This window comes from Leguminivora glycinivorella, chromosome 3, assembly GCF_023078275.1.
Source record: "Leguminivora glycinivorella isolate SPB_JAAS2020 chromosome 3, LegGlyc_1.1, whole genome shotgun sequence".
Lineage (NCBI taxonomy): Eukaryota > Metazoa > Arthropoda > Insecta > Lepidoptera > Tortricidae > Leguminivora > Leguminivora glycinivorella.
Genome location: NC_062973.1, coordinates 9,936,100 through 9,955,550, shown reverse-complemented (window position 1 = coordinate 9,955,550; position 19,451 = coordinate 9,936,100). Strand labels below are relative to the sequence as shown.

At 39.3% G+C, this 19,451-nt stretch overlaps 1 protein-coding gene across 1 annotated transcript; it reads left to right on the top strand.

Moving 5' to 3' along the window:
- The first annotated feature begins 17,226 nt into the window (after positions 1-17,226).
- LOC125224886 lies at positions 17,227-19,177 on the top strand. Its single transcript, XM_048128387.1, has 2 exons — positions 17,227-17,275; positions 18,561-19,177. Exon 2 carries the CDS (start codon positions 18,561-18,563, stop codon positions 19,134-19,136), a length of 576 nt encoding a protein of 191 aa, XP_047984344.1. The 5' UTR covers positions 17,227-17,275; the 3' UTR covers positions 19,137-19,177.
- Positions 19,178-19,451: the final 274 nt, after the last annotated feature.

Below are 19,451 nucleotides of genomic sequence, written 5' to 3'. Positions count from 1 at the left end.
TCCTCTGTTTTAAGTGTAAACATGTATTTCTCAGTAAGTGAGAAATAAATATGTATGTACAACCTATACCTATTAGCCTATTACCAACCGATACTGTCTGAATTCAAACCCGACATCTAGTCGAACAGTTCAGCAGAACTACATTAACCAACCGGGAAATATCGAATTTTATAAATAAAATCACAATGTGGGAAACACATCTATACGCGATATTATTTTAGTATTTCTGTCACATCTGTTTTTATGGTTAAATCAAAAGCCGAATTCTCAGGATCAGAATTGATAAAACAACAAATGGTTTATTCATTATTGTTATATTTCAACGAAATGCTAATTCCAGTGAAATGTTTCTGTTTCGCAGCGACCGGAAAATTCAACGAAAACTTTATTGAAATGAGTTCTCGCAGGAACGAAACTATTTACCCCAATGGGGCGTTTATACGTATAATCTTGTCTGTTTAAGTTATTGTAATGAAATGAGCGGAGCTGCGGGAAGGAAGTTGTCAGCGGAAGTAGTTTAGGACAGCGGATGCAATGGCGGCGCTAAGATGGCGCCGTTTCCGGCGGCTCTTGTTTACCCCAGCTGTTTGTGTAAGTTCGGAGCAGTGGATTTCGCGATGATTTATAATTTTAAACGAATTTCATGCTAGTTTAAGCAGAGATTCGTTCGTGATAAAGGCTGGTGAAGTGGGCGGTGTGCACGAGGTACCATTTCTGTTTTTCGTCCATTTTGATAATTACTTCAAATAGTAATCAATCTTTGATGATTTTCAATTAAATGATGCTGTTTATTCATGTTTGTTCAAGTGTCGTATTCTGTACCAAATTGTAGTTAGAATGGTTTTCTAACTGGAAGATTTTCACTAAAGACCATAATACATTTGAATAGGTACTATCAAACCAACTGAAAGTACGTGACCCATTTGGCAGATAATTCGTTTGAAACTTTCAAATAAAGGTCTATCGCTTGTAATGCAATTAGGTCGTTTTAAAACTAACAAAATATGTCACTACACAAATGTCAGTGTCTAATAAAATGACAACACGTTCGTCACCAAGGAAACCCTATTTTCAAGCGAATCGCTTACTTACATTTAGACGGTTTGGCAAAATGAGCTTACGGTGGGTCATGGTTCAGTTGGTTCGATAGTACACATATTTAGTTTATTTCATAATGTTTTTAGATAGAGTAGATCAACATCAAAAATTGTAGTAGTTACTGATACGTCCAGAAACTAAACTACAATAACAATACACGTACGAAACTCGGCACAAGTTCAGACATCACGTAGCTATTACCTACTTAACATAATTCAGTTGTCCGTCTGTCAGGCGCAGTGCTGAAAGTTTTTAACAGCTAGTTGAAAGTTGAATTTAAGTTGCGGTAACGGCTCATTATGAATTCAGTGTAGTGTAGTGTTTCACTCAATTAGGGCGAACTGAAAAGTGATGATAGTTTCTTGGACATTATTTTAACAGCGTTAACGTTTTATAAGGTACAATTTCGACTGGCGTATAATAAAAAAAACATATTTTATCATAAATTCTGATTTAACTATGTTCTGATATAATATGTCACATATTTAGCAAAAAAATGGCCGACATTATCCCAAAGTTCCATGCTTGGGAAAATGAGGAAGGTCTGGCGGCTCTGGGCTCTTAGTCCAGTGCTTTATAAGCCGTATAAGGCACATTGATGTTTACTGTGAATAGGATCTACGGTGCATTAGATTCAAATTGGTTTATTGTATATAGAGAGTACACCTCATTGTCACGAGGTCTCGTATTACTGGATCGAGCTCCGTTGAAATAAAATGTTTAGCGATGCTCTCAAGCTTATTGGCTTGGCGAGTTGATCCATGAGCAGTATAAGTTGCTGCACTCGTGTGAATTTCAAAATACGCCGCTGGCTTTAGCAGTATTTTCGCGAGATGTAGCTGATTTAAGGCGTTGCTTTGGTAGAACTCAACAATTCAAGACTCTGCGACGATCCACTCTGGAGTTCAAGGCTATAATTATATATTTTTGATGCATTCTAACAGACAGTAATTCTTCAAAGAAAGACGTTGTACACGGAATGTTATTTATCTCATGATAGGTACTAAAAATAAGTATTATTTACATTAGATGTTACAGAACCACTTTTAACTTAGTTTTCAATTTTAATTTTTATCTTATGCATTAAACTCAACGTATAATAATTATAAGGAACTTTCTAACTTTAATGTTTTACGATTTTTCTGTAACGAAATTCAACAGGAGGTACACTCAAGGATCAAGTCATGGTTTCATAGCGCACTTATGTTTATAAAACCTGTATTAGCTATTATGTTTAAGTTTAACAGTTTACCTTTGCGGGCGGGGCGTAGTTACAATTTTCAACAATGGATGGAAATACATATTTAATTTTTCTTTGTCATAATTGAGAGATTGTTAACCTGCTAAGTTAACAATCTCTCAGTTCAGGATGACGATGATTGTATCAAAACACCAACAAATAATGTTCTGTTTCGCTTAGTTTTGCAGATTTCTCACGGTTAAGTAGCACTTTAAGGCGTCCATTAAAATCGAAAGACCCATTGGTCTTCTCTTAGGACGTTAAATCATGTGCTGTTTTATAGCGGGAGTCTGAGCCATGTCAATAGCATGCAAGGTAATCGCTTCTATGAAACCAGCATGTTTGTGATCTTTGATGTGGCCAGTCTGGTTCCGAGAGTATGTTCTGAAACAACGTTGAAAAGAGATATATTATACACGTTGTGATTGTCATCTTATTATGCGTTTCAGGGCACAGCATATGCAGCATGACTGGGGAAGATTTTCCGGGCCCTTATTATGTTGTGTTTCTGCCGGTTAGTAAGGCGTATGTAATGTAACCTCTGCTCTGCAGTTGAATACGTCCATCCAAACAACGGTGACTGAATATAATCAGGCGGCCGATATACTTCTTTGCCAAAGAAATGGTACAACAATTCAACTGGACTATATTCAGCGTGTTTTGATGACCGTGTACACTGAGAGAAATTTGCATTGTGAAATTAACAAGTTCGACTTGTTGCGGGTTCATCCGTTTGAAACAAAAGTATTTTAGTAATCAGAATATTGATGATACAATTCGAATTTTTTCGAACAACGAGGTCAAACTAGCAATGCACGGTCGAGAAGTTTCCAAAGTTGCAGAACATTCCTCATGAGAAATTTCGGTAACTTCTGAGAATGTTCTCGAGAACGAGAATTTATCAGAATACTTAGTAACTTCGTAGTTTATACCATAATTTCGTCGAACTCAGCAAGTCAAGACGTAGTCCCGTGGTAGTGCGCTGGCTTCGTATGCCGATGTTCTCAGTTCGATCCTGACAGCGATCTTTTTGTTTTTATTTTGTTTGTTTTTTTGTATATACATATATTGGCATGACCAAAAACAGGCATCGAGAAATAATAGTTCGGTACCTAATTTAAAAAAGTCAGGACTAAAACTGTGAAGTCTGAAAGTCGAAATGTTCCCAGAAGTATAGTGAGAATTTAAGCAACTTATAGTGAGAATTTAGGTAACTTATCACTTATCAACAAAATAGCTAACTGTAATAGACAATATTATACCTATATAGTTTTATATTATGCCCATTTAAACATTATTTCAAGTATATTCTCTTGTTTAAATAATAAATTGCATGTTGCGGGAATGTTCTGCGAACATTCTCAAGAATGTTTCCGCTTTTTGGGAATGTTCTGCAATTTCTACATTACTAGGTCAAACTTGTTAAAAGATAATTATTTGATTGAATCAGCCTAACATTTATGTTTAAAACAATAATTATGTGTCATGTTGCTTTTACAAAATCGGCTTGTTGATTTAAATATATTGTTGATTCAAATGACGAGTAACTTGCAGAATGTGCTAGTTACACTGAACAAAGTCTAATTTGTTGTTTGAAGCAAAGAACAGGTAGGCGCTATTTTAACCAAAAAACTTGTTGAACGAACATGAAAACTGGTTGTTTTTTCTCTCAGTGTAGGCGTGTAGAAAGCTCATGACAGTAGGAGGACGATAATAATAATAAATATCTTTTTAAAAACTTAATAATTTTTTTAAAATAAATATCTTTTTTTTTAACTTATATACATGGCCGGAGCAGGCGGCAAATCGTGATGGGTGGCGGAAGAAAGGGGATGCCTTTGCCTAGCAGTGGGACATAAGTATAGGCTAGTAAAAAAATAAAAAAAATACATACCTGGACTTACTCATGATGTCCACATTCATCCTGGATTTGAAGGCTACCAGGGTGTATGAGCTTGGAAATCATCCACATTTTAATTTATCATATTCACGATCCTATTATGGTATGTGTGGAGGCGAGAGTCAGGAAGCGACGAGAAAGCCTTGCGGTGTAATCTAATTTAGCTAGGTTTACGTGCTTGCTGTGGGGAGCACTAAGGGGTTTACTCCTCGCTTCAGACGCGACGACATAAAAACGAGCGCGGGGCGAGTTCAGAAAGGAGATATTTATTTTATCATAAATCGCTTACGGGATTTTATTCATTTCATTGATCAATATTTACAACTATCTGATATTCTATCAATTGCTTGTCCTGATATATTAAGGGGTTGAATTGCATTTTCAAACCGAACAAGATACTTGGCTTGATGTTACAAAGAACTTACGTTTAAACTGCTGGACTGAACCAATTTAGTTGTACCTAATAGTATAGGTACCTTTTATATTAAGGAGGTGGGACCGATACAACCGTCATGATCCGTAGTAGGTTACTGTCTAAAGATAACATTAGTCTAGAAAAGCACAAACATTGTGATAATCTTATTTTGTGCTGCCATCTGAGTATTCTCCTTTGTGCTCCTAATCCCAAAAGTGTTGCCAGTTAAAGGAGAAGCGTTTTACGACCAAGGTTAGTGCTGCTTGCGGGAACACTCACGTGTATGCATTTTCTTTGTATTGTGGGAAGATATAAGTATTCGCTTTATGTAAACAAATGATGCGTGCCTGGACTGGAATATGCATATCCTTCTTTAAATACATTTTCTCCTTGTTTCTTGGAATATAAAGAAACACACCTGATAAAAATAGGACGCCGCGGTGCAAATAAGCTCTACGATTTATTTGGAAAAAATGTGTGTAACTCAATATTTGTTATTAAGTACTAAACTGTTAAAGCATCGGTAGTGTTGAAGGGATTGAAAAAGTGTATTAGTAGTCCTATTTAGTACATAACATAATACATATGTACTCAAGTGTGTACATCTCATAAGTTATAAGTTATTATAAAAGTTACAAAGTGCACTGGTGATGAAAGCTAAAAACAATATCTTCGGCTTTTGAGGCTAACGTGCTAACCACTAGACCACCCGGCCACCTCGGTACCCTTACAGAATATTTTTGGTACATTGCGCTTGAAGTATTAAAATACTTCTTCGTATTGTAGGTATTTGAATTCGGAATATTCATAGATAAGGATGTACTGAAATAACTTTATCTTTTCTTATGTTAGCTCTCTATTATTCTATTTACCTACAGCTTAATTTGGATGTAAATTAAGATAATTAAATTAACCAGGCGTTCGCGGGGACGGACATCAGACCCCGCGACTATTTGGCCAATGTCACAGAGCGCATCGACTTTCTGAAGCAGAAAGTCTATGCATGGGCAAGCCGTATTCGCTGCTACAGAAAGCGAGTGGACCGATTCCAGCAGAATCGTCTTTTCCAAAGCGACCAAAGGAAGGTATACCGAAGGTGGGAGGAAGCCGACCCCCGCGTGTCTGACGTGCGGCTGCCGGATGCCACTGCCATGTCTGATTTCTGGCGTAGCATCTGGTCGGTGCCCGTTGAGCACACGGAGGGCGAGTGGATGACCGTTGTCGAACGTGCATGTGACAACATTGAGCCTATGGGGGCCATCACCATCAGCCCCGAAGACGTAAGTTGTGCCATCCGTACGGCCCAGAACTGGAAAAGTCCTGGACCGGACGGTTTGCACAACTTCTGGCTAAAGTGGTTTCAATGCTCGCACTCGCGGTTGGCAACGCAATTCCAACAAGCCCTTGAGCTTGGTTCTCTCCCACCTTCCCTAACAACTGGTGTTACCTTCCTGCTCTATAAGTCCGGTAGTACCACGGAAGCAAAAAACTACAGACCCATTACGTGCTTGCCTACACTCTACAAGCTCCTTACATCCATTTTGAGAGCAAAAATTAACGCGCATATTGTCGCAAACAACATTTTGGCCACCGCTCAAAATGGATGTAGGGTTGGGTCCCGTGGTACTAAAGAGCTCCTCCTCATAGACATGACCATTTGCCAACAAGTTCGGCGGAACAAGGGGGCAATCTCGGCCGCTTGGATTGACTATAAGAAGGCCTATGATTCGGTGCCTCACTCATGGCTGAGGCGGATATTGGAGCTGTATAAACTTGATACAGCTCTAATATCCTTCCTGGCCGCATGTATGAGGCAGTGGACCACAGTCCTTCGTCAACCAGGAGGTAGGGATGCCCCCCTGGTCCGCAGGACTTCATAAGGATTGAGCGAGGTATATTCCAGGGTGATAGTCTGAGTCCTTTATGGTTCTGCCTAGCTCTGAATCCCCTCAGCACCCTGCTGAAGGATTCTGGGCTAGGTTGCCGGCTTCGGAGAGAGGGTGAAGTCATCTCTCACCTTCTGTACATGGACGATTTCAAACTATTTGCACCGAACACCCAAGACCTGATGGTACTACTGAAAACCACAGAAGTTTTCAGTACCGCCATCAGAATGGAGTTTGGTGTCGATAAGTGTGCGGTTATGCATGTACAGCGGGGGGAGGTTGTAAATTCAGAAAATTTACAACTTTCTGAGACGATGTCGTTCAGATCTATCTCTGAATCAGAAACCTATAAGTACCTTGGTATGTCACAGTCGTTGGGTATTGAGGATGTTGGCATTAGACGGTCGGTGAAGGAGCGCTTTTTCAGTCGGCTGACAAAAGTCCTTAACAGTCTTTTGTCAGGAGGCAACAAAGTGCGCGCCTTTAACGCCTGGGTAATGCCTCTACTCACATACTCCTTTGGCATACTAAGGTGGACACAGACCGAGCTGGACGCCCTGGATCGGAGGGTCCGGTCACTGCTTACCACACACCGTATGTTACACCCGCGCTCGTCTGTTATGAGATTGTACATCCCACGGAAGTGCGGAGGTCGAGGCTTCCTAAACGCCAAAAATCTCCACAACCGTGAGGTGTACAATCTCAGGAATTACTTCCTTAACAACGAGTGTGGGATGCATCGTGATGTGGTGGCAGTGGACGGAAACCTCACGCCGCTCGCCTTGGCGAAAGAGAACTGGCGCAAACCTGTGGTACTAAGTACTGCGGACCGCAAGGCGGTATGGGAGAGCAAGCAGCTACACGGGCGGTTCTACAAGGCCCTCACGGGACCCGATGTAGACCTGCTCGCATCGGTGAACTGGTTACGATTCGGGGACCTCTTCGGAGAAACTGAGGGTTTTGCCTGTGCAATTGCGGACGAAGTTATGATGACGAACAACTACCGGAAATATATCCTGAAGGACGGCACGGTCGACATTTGTCGGGCATGCCGCCGTCCCGGAGAATCACTCAGGCATATCATTTCCGGTTGTTCTCATCTTGCTAACGGTGAGTACTTGCACAGGCATAATCTCGTAGCCCGGATCATTCACCAGCAGCTTGCTCTTCAATACGGCCTTGTGGACCGCGAAGTACCGTACTACAAGTACTTACCTGCGCCAGTTCTTGAAAATGGCCGTGCCACGCTCTATTGGGATCGATCTATTATCACTGACAGGACTATTGTAGCCAATAAGCCTGACATTGTGATAATAGATCGACCGCAACGCCGGGCCGTGCTCGTTGACATCACCATCCCCCATGATGAGAATCTCGTGAAAGCCGAGAAGGACAAGTCCAGTAAGTACCTAGACTTGGCTCACGAGATAACCACCATGTGGGATGTTGATTCAACGATCATTGTCCCGATAGTCGTTTCAGCGAACGGTCTCATAGCGAAGAGTCTCGACCAACATCTTAAGAGACTCTCGCTCGGTGGTTGGATCAAGGGCCAGATGCAGAAGGCGGTGATTTTGGACACAGCGCGGATAGTCCGACGGTTCCTCTCTCTGCAGCCCTAACCACCGGCAGCTTGGGCCCTGCCCCGCTGCTGGCGGCACCCTAGGTTAGGTTTTTTATAATGTGTTTATATGTTTTATATTGTTTTGTAAGTGTTTTATTTTATTTTACTTTTATACTCATATTGTAAAAAACCTAATCTAAGAAAAGAAATAAATAAAGGAAATTATAATCTAACCTAAATCATATCATAATTCTATATGGTAACTGCCCGCGGCTTTATATTCTAACATTGTACAAATGTACACATTACAATCAGATTGCCTAATCAGTTTTAATTCCCATAAATCTCGTAGCTAATGTCACAGGTCACAGAATATATAATAGTACTACTAATGTATGGTTTTCGGTAAATATCTAATTTTAAAACAAGGTTCAAAATTGTGTCTAATTTTGTGTGACTATAATCCAAACCAAATAATTGGTTTATATTTTTATTTTGTTTTGTAAATTATTTTATACATATTTTACTTTTATGTGAATATTATTATAAACAGCCTACTGTATATGAATAAAGGGAAATAATAAGGATAAAGCATCCTTATTATTTCCAACAAGTACTAACTCCTATACAAGTCAATTTCGTCCTTATGGTAAGTGATCGTCACTTGGTACCTTTCACTCAAAAACATCATATATACCTAAGCATGGAAATATTTGGACGTATCTGTAGACAGTTACTGCCGCCCTAGCAGTGTGCGTAGCCGAATGCATAAACGCTCACGATAATATGTCTTTGTAGCTATCTATCTCTATCGCTCTTGCGGATTGGCGCGACAGAGCCAGACTGCATTTCTGCGGCGTTTGGCGTCGTGGCAATGCCATTCGGCTACGGGGCTGAAGTGACAATCGTAGACGCTACGTGGCAATCTAAACAAACGCAGTCTGGCTCTGTCGCGCTACCATAGAAGAGTGATAGGGAAGAGCAAGCGATTATAGCCTACCTATAGCCACTGTGGTACCCACAAAAAGGCAACTTTGTTGAGATCGTGTGATGCTCATGACACTTTTGCAGCTACATTTTTATAACCTGCAGAAATTTGTGTTACCTCTTCAGCTGTAAAGTGTTCCCAAAGTTCTATAAAACGGAGGTATTATATAATCAAATTAGACCACAAAAATGACATAAAAACCAATATTTACCAATGTTAAATCTCTGCAGAACTGTTTGACCAAAACGCTAGCGAGACCTAGCGTTTTGGTCAAACAGTTCTGCAGTATCTTTAACACGTTCACAGTCCCCATACAAAATGTTTCGAATTCCTTGTACATCCAAGCAAAGACATTCCATAGTGCCCTCCTCCTCTTTTATTAGCCTAACCAATACTTACCTCATTTACATAGTGGATAAATGCATTAACTTCACACAGTAACTAGTTTCATGTTCATCGGCTCACAACGTGAGAACGTGTCGAAAAGGCGTGCAGGATGCTTGAGACTTTGCTTTATTTGAATGCAAATGTTTTAGGGAAGTTTTTTTTAAATTATAAATGGGTTTACTTTTGGCCACAGACTAGCCAAAGGCAAAGACGTGGCCTATGAAGTTGGCTAAGAAATGCGAACGGAATGAATTTGGTGACTGCAAGTAATATTTTGACATTTAATTTTTGCCTGTATGGTGACGGGTTAAGAATTTCACCACTCCCATTTCCTCCCGTGGGTGTCGTCGAAGTCGACTGTCAGCGACGGGTTGGCAACCTGTCACCGCAATGTCACGATTTCGTATTCATTCAAGTCTTTTAACTCATAGAATTGCTAAAAGTAGCACTTGAGTAGTTTCATGTGCCTACACCGTTTGGAAATAAAAGTGTGAGTTAGTATGTTTTTATTATTTGGTAAAAAATAATAATTTGCCGGCAGTTATAGAGTATAAATCGCCAATACCATCATTACCAATAGGCAACTCAATAAGCTTCTATCCTGAGATTACTATTTTTTTTTTTTTTTGGAAATTACGTATAGTTTTGGAAACAAATCAAATCGTATCACATACATATTAATCTGTGTTTTTCAAGTATTCCTCCTAGATACGTCAATCATCATCAAACACTACCCAGAATCTCTTGTTTATGTGTTAATTGTACGGCCTACGTGTGTGATCTGGGTAAATAAACCCGAACCTCCTTACTATCATACATATGATAGTAAGGAGGTTCGGCATGTGCACATGCCTTAATACTCTCCATCAGTGCTATGTGCTACAGACTACACTGACACCGAATAATAAAGCGTCTTGCAAAGAGTGCGTTAAGAGACTTAAAAAAATGTACTATCAGCTGCTAAAGTGCATGGCGAATTTATCAATGAATTCATTCATAATTTCTCCATGCACTTTTGCTGCTGTAAACGGCAATAAAGAATGCACATCGGCCTTTGGAAAGAGACAATTTAACGTCACATAAGCAAGAAAGAGACAACGCTCTATGAAGACGAAAAACCGATGTGCGTTCTTTATCGTCGGGTACAGCTGTACAATTTTACCGGTAAAATACCACGGTTTGAGCAGCGCAATTGAGTAGCATAATACACTATTACACAGTCATCATCCTCCATGCGTTATCCCGGCATTTGTCACGGCTCATGGGAGCCTGGGGTCCGCTTTGACAACTAATCCCAAGATTTGGCGTAGGCACTAGTTTTTACGAAAGCGACTGCCATCTGACCTTCCAACCCGAAGGGTAAGCTAGACCTTATTGGAATTAGTCCGGTTTCCTCACGATGTTTTCCTTCACTGAAAAGCGACTGGTAAATATCAAATGACATTTCGCACATAAATTCCGAAAAACTCATTGGTGCGAGCCGGGGTTCGAACCCGCGACCCCCGGAACGAAAGTCGCACGTACTTACCGCTAGGCTACCAGCGCTTCAATACACTATTGCACTATTGTACATTATTGTAATACACTATTACACAGTATAACAGCATAAATGTAACCGTAAAACAATTTTTAATAATTATGCCAAAATTACACGAGTGCTGGATGTAGGTAAATGTTTGATACATCTGTACGTAGCCGAATGGCACAAGGGGCATTCCACGAGAAAGTAGCTTACGACATGCTTTTGCCTTGTATGGCAGCTGTATCAATCAAATCCGTAATGCTCGAGAAAATACTGCCAATTAAGTCATGAAAGGTTGTCAGACACAACTTCGCTTTCTTAGTATTAGAAGAATTGCATGTCGTAAGCGACATTCTCGTGGAATGCCCCACAAATGCTCACGAAGCGCTCATGAAACGAAACGCTCGTAGATATCTATCTCTATCGCTCTTTCGTATTGGCACGACAGAGCCAGACTACCTTTCGCGGCGTTTCGTTTTCGTTTCGCGTCGCAGAAATGCCATTCGGCTACGGCACCTAGATCCAGCGGTTGTGTTCCCATACTAATTTACTACGGGAGCTCGTATGTGTGATGACTTTTAGTTTTTTTTTGTTATTTTAGACTGATCGGCGATTGACCCTATTAGTCACACACTGGGGCCCATTTCTCAAAATTGAAAGTTACAAGATACAAGCGGAAGTCTCTTTCCAACATGTCATATTAGACATTGATTACCGTTTGTACCTTGTAACTTTCAGTTTCGAGAAATAGGCCCCTGGTGTAAAGTGAGGACAGATGGGTGGAGCTCGCAGATTCAGTACATAAATAAATAAATACTATAGGCCATTCTTAGTGTTCTTACACAGATTGACTCTCACGGTAAAAACTCAGTTGTCTTGAATGCTCCGTCTAGTAGTTGAGATTGTCTGTGTATGTGCTATTAGGTCGGGTATGCAAGAGCCTAACTAATGGAGTGTGGAGATTGACGGACTGCCCGAGCCTAATATGCAAATATAGTGAGCGAGGCTTAGTACTTAGATGTTATTACCCACAGAGTAAGTAGTATTTATAATCTTATGTTACGGATACGTTACATTTATTTCCAAAATGGGTTTATTTACGTAACAGCAGCAGCATTAGACTGACAGTTTATTGCCGAAATCGCAGTTTTATCAGTGGTGGACACTCTCCCGATCGGGCGATTCGGCGACTGTGCTGAGCCTACAGTCTGGGATGAGACAATGTTCCAACCATACGAGGATATATAATCAGTTATTGAGAGGAGAGGCGGAGAAATTAAAATAAAACCAGCCAAGAGCGTGTCGGGCCACGCTCAGCTTGTAGGGTTCCGTAGTTTTCCGTATTTTTCTCAAAAACTACTGAACCTATCAAGTTAAAAACAATTTTCCTAGAAAGTCTTTATAAAGTTCTACTTTTGTGATTTTCTACTTCTGTCTGAGAATAGGGGCATCAACAAATATGCCCCATCGCTGTCAGTGCGGAGCTATGGTGAACAGTCTTGGCCACCACGGCCTCTCGTGCAGCCGAAGTGCTGGTAGGTTTCCTCGCCACGCCAGCCTCAATGACGTCACCCGGAGGGCCCTTGCTAGTGCAAAAGTGCCGGCCGTCCTCGAACCCAACGGCCTGGTCAGGGTTGATGGCAAGCGGCCTGATGGAATGACGCTGGTGCCTTGGAGTATGGGTCGGCCACTTGTCTGGGATGCTACATGTGTAGATACCCTAGCGCCGTCCCATATTCCAAGCACCAAAGTTGTTGCTGGTGCGGCTGCATCCTCGGCTGAAGACCTCAAACGTCGCAAGTATGTCACCCTCGGCAGCAGCTACGTGTTTGCGGCGTTTGGGGTTGAAACCCTGGGGCCGTGGGGGCCTAGTGCGTGTCGTCTCTATGAGGAGCTGTCCAAGCGCCTCATAGAGGCGTCTGGCGACCAGAGGCAATATTTTGCTCAGCGGATCAGCATTGCTATCCAGCGGGGCAATGCGGCCAGCCTTCTGGGCACCTTACCTGCCGGCGAGGACCTAAGCCAAATTTTTTATTTATAAGGTTTTAGCATTAGTGTTTATATTTTATAAGGTTTTAGTATAAGTGTTTTTATTGTTTTAATGTGTTATTGATTGTTTTTAATAAAAAGGAATACCCCCCATTTTTTTCATATTTTTCAAACATATGGTTCAAAAGTTAGAGGGGGGGGGGACACACTTTTTTTCCTTTAGGAGCGATTATTTCCGAAAATATTAATATTATCAAAAAACGATTTCAATAAACCCGTATTCATTTTTAAATACCTATCCAACAATATATCACACGTTGGGTTTAGAATGAAAAAAAATCACTCCCCACATTACATGTAGGGGGGGGGGGGGGGGTGCACCCTAACAAAAAATATTTTTTCACTTTTTATTTTACCACTTTGTCGGCGTGATTGATATACATATTGGTACCAAATTTCAGCTTTCTAGTGCTAACGGTCACTGAGATTATCCGCGGACAGACAGACATGGCGAAACTATAATCCTAGTTGACTACGGAACCCTACAAAAGATGCATAGTAGTAAAACCAGTCCCAGTAGCCTAGAGTACAATCGTTGACGCGCCGTGTTGTAGTTGTATCTCTCTATCTCTTCTCCGTAAGTGCGACAGACCCAGTTTTTATTTTTCGCCGTAGAACTTTAAAGATTCTATTCAACTAGAGAATAGACGGTATGTATGTAGTGTTTTACGGATCGTTACCGTACCTTACCTGTTAGTACTTTGATTACTCACTCTCGCAGTCAACAGAAATCGTGGTGAAGCAAATTTCCGGTGTCGAAACGCGCCTAGATCCGGACATGCACGTCAATTCTAACATACACTAATATTATTACAATATCTAAAGGAACATCGTTCAAACATCGTTCATATTGCTCACGCTTGCCTGTATTGGTGCGTGAAAGGCGTGCACATATGCCACCTTTTAGATAGGTATTGTCTTTTAACTCCGATGACAGTGTACGTTTGATTTTAATTGGCCGGTTGGTATACAGACTGATGCGTCGCGTCGCTCGGAAACCATGTAGGCACTGCACAAGCGACTCAGTGATTGCTAGGTAAACTTAGCCGGTTACCAAACTACCAAAAACGTTGCAGACTGGTGGTGGTATTGGTCAAATTTGAGAATACTTACGGGTGTGACAAGTAAGCGTACTTTCGGCAATAGCATTGAATATAAATTATGACAACACATCTTAGGACAACTATAAACAGGAAATTTCAAGTAGCTCGTAATATATGAATTACCTCTTAATATTGAAGTTAACAAAATTGTAAGGATGTTAATTAATGTTTGTTTGCAATAAACGAATTTGAAAAATTTTAATTTTTGAAAATTTGGAATTATACTGGCACTCTTTAAATTTTGTTATGCCATACCAAAATTGTTATACATTTATTAGGTACTTAGTTATAGGAAAATTGGATGTCAGGTAGGTAGGTACTAGCCCGTAAAAATGTGGAAAACATTTTCACGTAGTGAAGGGCGTTAACGCATTGAAACGTGGCGAGTTGGAAACGTCACAAAAAACATTGCTTTTATCGACAGCTTTTGTTACAAAATACCCGCTAGGAAAGAATAAAATAGTTCTATTTCTAGCATATAATATGTCAAAGCCACGTGTTACGTGTCAGGGTTTTATAGTCTATTTTTATAAACGGGCGTTACCAAAATACCTGTATAAGTAATGAAATGAAAACAAACGTGAAATTCAAATAAAATGTATACATACTTGTACCAATTTTATTTGAACCTGCTCAAGGTTGTATCTGTAAGCGCTAAGCACATTGATGAATATAAGTAGGGCTAACATGTCCAAATTTAAATTGTTACCCAAACAAATGAACATGTTGATTTTCTACCTCATCGAGTACTCTATCTACTCGCCTAATTTAAGTCGCCTCTTGGCAACGATCCCAAGATAGCAGCCAATTCTCCTATGTTTGCGTTCTTTAAAATAACACTGGTAACTGCAGATTTACTGTAGAGGGTACGTTCTCGGATTCGTGAGAAAGGCAATTTGTGAGGTAATTACGAGGAACTTAAGTCTGGCTGTAAAATACTGCAAGATTTGTAAAAAATCTGTAATGACTCTGTTTCTTCTTGGTAAGGTTATAAATCTAGAAAACTTAAGACCGTTTAACAATAACAATATATTTATTTATTTCGAAAAACTTTGCACTCTATGATAAGCAATGTATTTAACTTGGGAAAATTGAAATTTTGTGGCTGTTCAAACTTCAAACTAATTCTATTGGTATAATTTTGTAGAATTCATTTTGTAGGCTAGGACGTCATTTTATATGATTTTTAAAAACAAATGCTCTGAAGTGTTCCCATTCAAAGTGGAAGTTTTAAATGAAATTTAGTAACGAAATGAAATAAGGACCAAAACTATAGATAATGTTTGCTTTTTACCTACCCGATTGCAAGAAAAAATCAGTTTTGCGTTAAATTATAAATTCTCCAAAACTATGTATCTGAAGATTTAAACAATGGTTTAACCTGTGCTAAAAAAATAGACTTTTAAACATATAAGTATCTAAAGGAAAAAAATCTTTGCCGGTGATGACTTAATTTGTATGGGTGATATTTATTTCTATTGACTATAGTTCCCCCTTTCAATAATGCATGGTCGCACGATAGGACAGGCCGTCCCTATCGCACTATTAGTAAGTGCGATAGGGAAATTTTATCGTCTATCACGCGACCATGCTTCCCGTGTTGGACATTATCACAGTATAAAACCAGTAACGACTCTTCCAACAAACGTACTCCGCGCGAGGTGCACACAAGCGCGTCGTGTATACGTACGCAACGCATGCAAGTAGATTTGGATAAACGTGGATAAGAATAATATGCATGATATTTTTTGCGTTTTCTGACTTATATAATGTGGTATTATTATACTAGTACCTATAGTTAATAGTATTAAATAACAACATCTTACTTTGGACGATGTCGAGTAACATTTATAGTAATTTTGTTCAACCACGTGCTTTCGAACACAGTAGGTACTTTTTGCGTCGCCCTGAGAGTAACTACTGAGTCGTCCTTATACTGTGACATTATAGTAGGGTCTCATCAAGTAACTATGATAACTGTGTTTATATGATTGTGATCACGTGGTTTGTGCGAGTATACTATTGAATCACGTTTCTTAGTGCAGCGGAAGAAATATAATAGGTACAGTCTGATTGTATTTTTACAATACTTATATTTTGAAATTTACTAATATTTGAAATAAAATAACAAAGAAACAAATTTAGAAGTAGGGACCTACAATTTTGAATAAAGTAAAATCGAATATCAAATGTTAAAATGAACTAACCTAACCACAAAATTTAAATTTTGAAAAAACCCCCGCGTAAGACTATGTGGACCGATTTTCAGAAAACATGGCTAAGAACACTCCCGACTAACTCAGTTTTCAAACAAAAAAAAACAACTAAATCTAAATCGATTCATCCGTTCGGGAGCTACGAGGAGATGGGCCATTTTTTTCAAAGTTGTCCACCCCACTTTTTTTGTAACATGGGTATTTTTTACGCGATTCATACTCAGAGTCGAGAGCTCTTTCGATCCTGAAAGGAGAAAAAAAATGTCCCAAGATTTTCATACATTTTTTCGAACCTTCCATTCCGTTACCGCCATACAAAATGTATGAAAAATTGGTAACAGAATGAGAAAAAACCTTGGGACACTTTTTTCTGCTATTAGGATTGAAAGAGCTCGCGATTCTGAGTGGAAAACACATAAAAATTTCCAAATCAAAAAAAAAAGTGGGGTGGACAACTTTAAAAAAAATGGCCCAGATACAATTTTCATAATTATATTCTCGACTGGCTGGTAATTAATTTCACTAATCGAAATATGTATTGTCCATGTTTTACTTGACCCAGTAAGCAAATTTCAGTAATCAATATTAGGTATTACCAAAATTCAATTTTGAGACCTTTTATAATAATTATCATCATCATCATCATATCAGCCCTTTATCGCCCACTGCTGAGCATAGGCCTCTCTTATTTTACGGTATACGCCATGTATATGAGTAATAAAATTAATTATCAAGTGCAAACGCACGAGTAATTGTTATTTATGCGACTTGTGACCTATTATGAATAATATACTTATAATTAGATACTTTTACTATTAGATAGCAGGCCATTTCCTCCCTATATAACACACATCTGCTTCAGTTCAAGCTCATTCCAGATTAAACTAGAAGAGGGAGTTCATCAAAGGTAAATGCTGAATATTATAAACTCAAAACATAACATTTGATAACTTTTACAAGAAAGAATCGCTCTTCTTTTATTTCTTTTCATAAATTATCTTGAACTGTCCATGATTGAGTCCGTCACCCTAGTTCTTCTTATTGTAGATTCGTAATTCTTATTGTAGAGATGCGTTTTTGTTTTAAGTGTGATGGCAAGTATTTGGCCGCTAGCGATTAAAGGGTTAACTAACGTATCAGCCAGTTGCAATAGTACCTACAGTACCTACCCTACATTGTACAACCGTGTCAACCGTGTGTCGTACATATAATCTTATTGTCATTATTCCCATTAATTTAATGGCACTTAAAAATATACCTCTTAGATTTTATTTTTGGCAATTGACCACCCACTATCTCTTGGACCGTCAATCATCCGAATGTTTCTGATTTGATACATTATTTAATACAATATCTGGGCGACCGAGCTTCGCTCGGTTCTATTTTAATATATCACGTCTTTAGATAAAAAAAAAACTCTTATAAATACAAAAACAAAAAAAAAGACAAAAAACAAAAACTTAATTTCTGGCCGGGATTCGAAACCCTGACACCTACGATCTATCTGCGTACATTAGACCGACCTCGTACGACTGAGCTAAGCAGAATCGATGCGCGCGAGGCGAAATTAACGACCATATTTTACGTTTACTAACGCGAAAGAAAAACTGAAGAAAACTCGAAAATTCGCGTTTTCCGGGATCTAAGGCTACGCTAGATCGATTTTTCACCCCCGAAAACCCCCACATAACAAATTTCAGTGAAATCGTTATAGCGGTTTCCGAGATTGTCGGTATAAATAAATAAATAAATATACAAGAATTGCTCGTTTAAAAGTATAAGATAACTTTGAGGGTCACTTCAGAGGGTCTACCCAAGGTGAACACTGTTGATGAAAAATGCCTATCGATATTGATATAATGTATTTTCCCAAGTCACTGCCGTAAGCGAACTAAGATAATCACTCCCGTGCAAATAAAAGAGACACGGCAATATTGATAGCTCACCGCTGGGCGAGTAACTATAAACATCGCGTGTGTCTTTTATTTACACGGAAGTGATTATCTTTTGTTCGTTTTTATAGCCGATAGCTCATAGCTCGCTGTGGGACCAGTGCCTAATACCCAAACTTATTTTTGCAATGTTGAATTTGAAACCTTGCTTTGTAGTTCAAAAAAATTAAACGAACTTGGAAATTAAGAGGTTGTGGTTTCCAAGACATTCATGACTCTCATTATTTACAATGTTTACAGATGTATACTGGGGCCATAAGGATATTCGCTATACTCTTCGCCGTAGTACTGCCTAGCTTCGCCGAGATATTCAGAGATGAAACCGATTGTCAAGACTTAAAATCCTGTAACTCGTGTCTATCACAAGGATCGTGCGTGTGGTGTGTTAACAAGGCCATATGTACTACGGACTCATGTGGGAACGATAATGTTATATATTCAGCCCACGTCAGAGCCCTCATGGCAGGTACACAGTTCTGTCCAAGGGTCGTGGTGCCGGAGAACAAATTGATAGTTCAAAGTGGGAAAGAAGAACGGATAGTTGTGAAAATAACGCAGATTTATATGTACATGGCGTTTACGCCGTGGAAGTGCAAGATCTCTCAGGATGGGAAGGAAGCTATTATAAACGCGACACTTATCGCTGATGAAGTGTTCTGTGAGCCGGTGGTATTGTACAGTTATTCCCGTCCGTACGCAGATGCAGGTGTGTCTGTTCTTTGGGAACATAGTAAGGCTTTTGATGGAGCGCTGCCGTTGATAATATGCCGCTGCGATATGGATCCTAACTGCCCGGCGTGCAAGAAAGAACTTTAGGTGAAATAAGTTTGTATTATTAAATATAATTTTAATATTTAAAGTAGTTTTCTGTAGATACTTTATGAATATAATTGGTATCGCAGTAACTAAGCATTCTTTTAGCAATAAAATGTGGATTATACTTACACACTTAATAATTATTTATGATGAAAAAAACAAAGGATAATGTATTATGATGATCATAAGAAAGATGATTTTCTACATTATCATAATTATGATGATGATACGTATACAGGGCGTATTTTTGATATTACCTTAAACTTTTTTAATCAGACCAAGATTTTAGTGCTAAGAACCAATACAACAATTATA